The 6,057-nt window shown below is 51.5% G+C and overlaps 1 protein-coding gene across 3 annotated transcripts; it reads right to left on the minus strand.

Annotated features, from left to right (window-relative positions):
* Positions 1-598: 598 nt before the first annotated feature.
* Positions 599-5,715, minus strand: SELENOV (selenoprotein V). Of its 3 annotated transcripts, none has more exons than XM_023537918.1 (6): positions 4,907-5,715; positions 4,332-4,356; positions 4,115-4,168; positions 3,928-4,002; positions 3,731-3,826; positions 639-724 (listed from the first exon to the last, which is right to left on the minus strand). In XM_023537918.1, the coding sequence occupies exons 1-5, from the start codon at positions 5,686-5,688 to the stop codon at positions 3,752-3,754; spliced, it is 1,011 nt and encodes a 336-aa protein (XP_023393686.1). In that variant the 5' UTR covers positions 5,689-5,715; the 3' UTR covers positions 639-724; positions 3,731-3,751. The 3 variants fall into 3 exon arrangements, with proteins under 3 accessions (XP_023393687.1, XP_023393686.1, XP_011370628.2); XM_011372326.2 differs by having other exon boundaries at positions 705-724; positions 3,742-3,826; XM_023537919.1 differs by lacking the exon at positions 3,731-3,826 and having other exon boundaries at positions 599-724.
* Between the last annotated feature and the right edge of the window lie 342 nt (positions 5,716-6,057).

Consider the following 6,057-nt stretch of genomic DNA (forward strand, 5'->3'; position numbering starts at 1 on the left):
CCCAGCCCCACGCAGTTTCCTGATGCCAGGCCCTTGCCATAGAGTGCCCTCTGCACACAGCAGGTTTCTCTGGCGAGTTCTAGTCATATACATTTGTCTAGTGAATACACTGAGACAGACTCTGTGCTGGGTACTGGGATACGGGACTGAGGGTGAGTGGATCCTGCCCTCGGGCAGAGCTGGTAAGCAGTCAGACTGAGGGTACGGTGGTCAGAGGCAGAGCCGGCCTGTCACAGGTCCGGGATCCAAGCTCATAGGACGTCATGGAAGAGGAGGGTCGCTAACTGGGGAGGCCAGGAAGCATCCTGGTAAAGAACACAAGAGGGCTGGGCTCTGAAGTGCGGGTAGGAGTTCGTGAACCCACAAAGGGCAGGTGTGTTTGGAAGGACAGCGAGGAAGAGGGGTTCCCGGTGTCCTGTGTTTCTGAAGCAAACCTGGGGAGCAACAGGACTCCCTTATGCTCATACCAGCCTCCCCCCCCCCGCCCCCCAACGCAGGACAGCACGCTGCAGACGCCGGGAGCACCGAGGCGGGCGATGTCCGCACATCTCAGGACTGAGTACGGCGACAGCAGACGCAGTCGAAACCGGAACGTAAGGAGCCAGACTCTGTATGTATTTCTCTCTTCGCTCCACCTGGCCCCACCCCAGCCCCAGCCACCATCGGAAAAGGACCTGACCCTGAAGGCAACATTTCAGCCCTTTTCGTCATCGTGCTGAGTCTCCTGAGATGGGGAGAGAGAGAGAAAAAAATTTAATGATAATAACGATGACAACAAAAACTCCATAAAAGTAATAGCGTTTATATCGGGCTTACTGTGCGGCAGGCACCGTTCTAAGGCTTTCATTGGATGACAATGTCCACTTACAGCTCCCCGCCCCTTTTTCAGACACACTCATCCCAGGGCCTCTGCCTGGAATGTTTTCCCTCAGATGCCCGCCATGGTTCAATCCTTTCTTTCAAGTGTTTAAATATCACCTTTCCAATGAGGTCTTCCCTGAGCACTCAGTTTAAAATGGAAAAACCGCCATCGCTCCCCACACCCCTCCCCTGCTTTATTTTTCGTCTCTCCGCTTATCTCCCTCTAAAACGTCTTCACTGTCTGCGTCTTGTTCCTCGTCTGTCTCCCCCACTAGGGAGTTTGTATCTGTTTCGATCACTGCCGCATCATCCCCAGGGCCTAGAACAGTATCCAGCACATAGTAGATACTCAGCAAATACGTATTAAATAAAATGAAATCCAATGAGGTGAAAGCTGTTATACGTAGTTTCTGCTTTACAGAGGAGGAAACAGAGGCACAGAGAGGCGAAAACATTTACTTGCACCAGGTCACACAGCCAATAAGTGACAGAGCTGGGATTCAAAGCCAAGCCGCACTATTAACGGAACTATTACCCGTCCTCCAGATCTGTAATGTAGAAGAGGCTCGTCATTCTAGCCCAGCCAACACTCTGCCCGCAATACACCGCCCCATGTGGTTCAGGGGGACCAAGTGCACCCCCCGCTCCAGGAATGGGCTCAAGACTCAAGACAGGCCAATGAGAGCACTACATTCCCTTGGGCCTCAGTGATTGGTTCAGGGATGGACATGTGACCTAAACCAAGCCAATGAGAACCTTCTGTAGGATTTATGCCACAAGGGTGGCGGGGGGAGGGTCCCTGACATTAAAATCAGCCCAGGAAAAAAGCAGAACCCAGAGTGAGGAAGAGTCAGATTCCCAATGGCAACCTTTCCGTGACTGGATCCAGCCATGCCTGAGGCTATCAGCCTGTAGATTTTTACTCCCATGAGCCAAAATTTTTCCCTTAAACCAGTTTGAACGAGGTTTTCTGCTGCAATCAGAACAGTCCTGATTCCATTAATAACAGCTTCACTTATGGAAGAAGAGTTTTAGCAGGCCCTTACCTACAACACCTAATCTCACCCTGCTTCAGCCCTATGTGGCTGGTGGATCCAGGATCTGAAACTAAGTCTATGTGACCCTGGAAGCTGCATATGTAAGCGCTATCATGTTCTGCATATTGGCAGGTGTGAGAAACGGACCTCTCCACCGCTCCCGCGGGTTTTCTAAAAGATAGACCTACTAAGAGCCTGGCACATAGTGGGGATTCCAAAAATCCCATTTATAATTCTTTAAAAACAGCTACTATAACATGTGAACCTGTCTGGATCCTGATTCCACAAACCAAACATAAAAAGGTATTTTTGAGACACTTGGGTGGATGTTAGATGGTATTAAATCATTTAAAAAATTTTGTTGGGTGTGATAATGGCCTTGTATTTCTGTGTTTTAAATTTATTAGAAATGCATGTTGAAGCATTTACAGGTGAAATAACACGAGGTCTAGGATTTATTTTCAAATACTACAGAGCAAAAAAACCGGCGGCGAGGAAAATAGATGAATGAGACAAGAGAACATTGATAATAGTCGATCTGGGCAATGGGTACATGGAGTTCATTTTACTAGTCTCTCAACTAGCATGTCTAAAAGTTTCCACCAAAAAATATTCTAAAAATTATAGCCTCCATTTATAAAAATTCCAGAAAATACAGACTAATCTATGGTAACAGAAAGCAGATCAGTGGTGTCCTGGGACAGGGTAGCAGCTGGGAGAAATTACAGATGTTTCCGAGGAAACTTTGGGGGCCGATGGGTTTGTTGTTCATTATCTTCATTTTGATGACGGTTACAGAGATTTGTTCACATGTCAAAAGTCATCGACTCATATGCTTTAAACATGTACTGTTCCTTATACATCACTTACAACTCAATAAAGTTAAAAATAAATGTGAAAAAATAGATACACGACAAAGTATTAAATCAGTATCAGCTTGAAAAAAGTTTTTAAAATTATTTAATAAAAGATAAAATTCTAATAAATTTTTTTAAAAATAGCAACTTGCAAATGTATATATATATATACAGAGTGGTTTCAAAAGTCCAGCATTGGTGGCGAATAAATTACTGTGCACGTGTTTCAATAGCTTAAAACAACATCAGTGATAGAACTTTCTGCAGTGCTGGATTCCATGCTGTGTATCTGCGCTGTCCAAAGAAGTAGCCACTCGTGACTCTAGGGCACTTGACATGTGGCTGATGAGACTCATAACTGAATTTTTAATGTTTAATGTTTAATTTTAATTAAATGGAAAAGCTACATGCTGTTATTAAATAGCACTGCTTTACAACTAAAAGCTTAAAAAAATAAACCTAAAGCTCTCTTGAAAAAAAATTTATAACTGACATTCACTGAGCCCTGCTCTGAGCCGTGCCTGATTTAGTGTCTTACATGAAGCATCTCACAGAATCATCTCAACAGTCTCGTTTTACAGATGAAAAACTGAGGCTCAGAAAGGGTGTAGGTCAGCAGTCCCCAACCTTTTAGGCACCAGGGACCGGTGCTCCTATTAGAATCTAATGCCTGATGATCCGAGGTGGGGCTGAGGGGGTGATGCTAGCGCTGGGGAGCGGCTGCAAATACAAATGAAGCCTCACTAGCCCACCGCTCACCTCCTGCTGTGCGGCCGAGGTCCTAACAGGCCACAGAACGATACCTGTCTGCGGCCCAGGGATTGGGACCCCCTGGTGTACATGACTCGTCTTGATTGTAATAGTGAGGGCTGGCTGAGCTGGGATTGGGGCTGGGGAGTGTTTGTCCTCCGCCCTGCCCACCCACACACCCACAGTCCAGCCTCCAACCCTCCCACTCCACCTCCCTCACCTCACCTCCAGCTCACCAGTTGCCTGCTACCTTTTCCTGATCTCATTGATAACGTTCACAATTTTCTGAAGCCTGGCCTCATCCACAAAGCCATCACCTCTCTGGGCACAGATGGGAAAAATCACAGACACATGTGTCTCCCACCTGCCCAGGATCCCAGCGTCACCCTCCCTCGCCTTCCGAGACCCTTGCTCAGAATCACCTTCTTCGAATGAATCAGTTTCCCATCCACAAGCACTTCGAACTCCCCAGTCCCCTCGGCAGATACCTCCTCCTCCTGGGGAGAGAAGTTTGGGGGTCAGGGGAGGCTAAGAGCTCCACTGCAAGCTCCTCGGGGGTCTCAGAGCTCTGACTACCCTCTCATTCCCCCAGACCACCAGCTCACTCACAAAGAGTAGACCATGTGGAAATTGCTGCTCCAGATTCTTTCTCAATAGAATGTACTGCGGGGAGGAGAAGGGATCATCAGATCACGGGATCACAGGATCACGGGGTCATGGGGTCATGGGGTCACAGGATCATGGGTGTTGCATGGAGGGGAAACAGGAATTCCTCCCAGACTTAATGGCCCACACTCCCCCCACCTCCAAAACCAAATCTACTCACCCGAAGGTTATAGCTTCAGAGGCCACTGGAGGCCGAGGGCAAAAGGAGGGAGGCAGAGCGAGACAGAAGGAAGACGCAGTATTAGTATGTCCCCACTGAGAAGGACAGCCGAGGCACCACCTCCTAAGCCCTCCCCAGCCACCTGATCTGAGGTTCCCCACCCTTTGTCCTCCATCAGGGCACTCCGCCTTTGAGTCCCTGGCCCAGCCTCGCCTGGGGACAAAAGCAGCAGATGGCTTTGCTTAGCACTCCATCCCCAGCACAGACATGGCCCATGGTGCAGGACACTCCAAAATGAATGAATGAATGAATGAATGAATGAATGAATGAATGAACGAACGAACGAACGAACGAACGAACGAATGAATAATAGTCAATGAATGAAGCTGGGAGCCAGGAATCACCTTTGAGGGCAGAGCGGGAATTTGAACCCAGAGCTCTCAAGCCCAAAAGAGAATGATAGGTGGAGCCAAATTTCCCACCTGGGAATACGGACTCCCTTCCCTCGCCCCATCTCAGTCCCCAAAGCCCCAGCACCTGTCCCTCCAGGCCTTTCCCCACGGACAGCCCCTCACCAGTAGATCACTCGAATCACGATCTTGTTGTCCACTTGCAAGTACTCGCTAGCGGATGCCAATGTGGTGGCCGACGAGACGGGCTCCTGAATGGGTGCGGGACTGGGTTCCGCAGTAGAACCCGTCAACTTGGTGGCCTCTGGATCAGCCCTCCGGATGGACGCCCGAGTGGGCCCCAGTAAATCAGTAGCCAATGGAGCGAGCGCAGAAAGGGGCTCTTGGGTGGGCCCGAACTCATTGGCGACTGATGGGACGTGCTTCACACTCGGCGTAGGCGCGGGATCCTTATCAGGCGACAACGCGGGCTCCGGAACGGGCTCTGGGGGCGGACTCGGGAAGAATTCCAAGCCGGGGACCGCGGCCGGGACCACGGCCGGGATCGCGGGAGGGGTGGGAGGTGGGATCGGGGTTGGGGTCGAGACCGGAGCTAGGGTCCGGACCGGGATCGAGGTCCGAACAGGAGTCGGGGTCCGGAGAGGAGTCGGGGTCCGGACAGGATTCGCGGCCCGGACAGGATTCGCGGCCCGGAATGGAATCTGTGTCCGGACCGGGGTCGGGGTCCGGATCGGGGTCGGGGTCCGGACCGGAGTCAGGGTCCGCACCGGGGTCGGGACCCGGGCCGGGGTGGAGGCCGGGACCGGGTTCGGGGTCCGGACTGGAGTCGGGGTCCGGATGAGGGTCGGGGCCCGGACCGGGGTCGAGGGCCTGACCGGAGCCGAAGCCCGAACCAAGGCCGAGGTCCCGGGCAGGGACGGGGCTGAGGCCCGCGCCTTGTTGTTCATAGGGTCGGGGGGACCCGGGGAGACCCGGGCTGGGATCCCGCCCGCCCTCCTTCCTTCCTTGGGCCGCTAGAGCCTCGCCGGCACCAGGGTTCTAAAATGGGACGAGACCACAAGGGGGCACTGTTACACCGTGTTCCACTCGCGGCGTAGGTTCTGGGCAGGACCTCTCGATCTCGCCTAATAATTTCCATCTCCTTAACCCCCACCACTACGAACACAAGAATTGCGCCTGTGTTCCCCATCTTGTCGCTAACATTCATGCGTTCAGTATATGTTTATACGTTTATCGCGTGCACGGTCCCGTACTGGGTGATTCTGGGGACAGAAAGCAATCAAGAAAGCCTTGGTCCAGTGACCAGGCTCCTGCTC

The sequence above is a fragment of the Pteropus vampyrus genome, unplaced genomic scaffold (genome assembly GCF_000151845.1).
Source record: "Pteropus vampyrus isolate Shadow unplaced genomic scaffold, Pvam_2.0 Scaffold203, whole genome shotgun sequence".
NCBI classification, from domain to species: domain Eukaryota; kingdom Metazoa; phylum Chordata; class Mammalia; order Chiroptera; family Pteropodidae; genus Pteropus; species Pteropus vampyrus.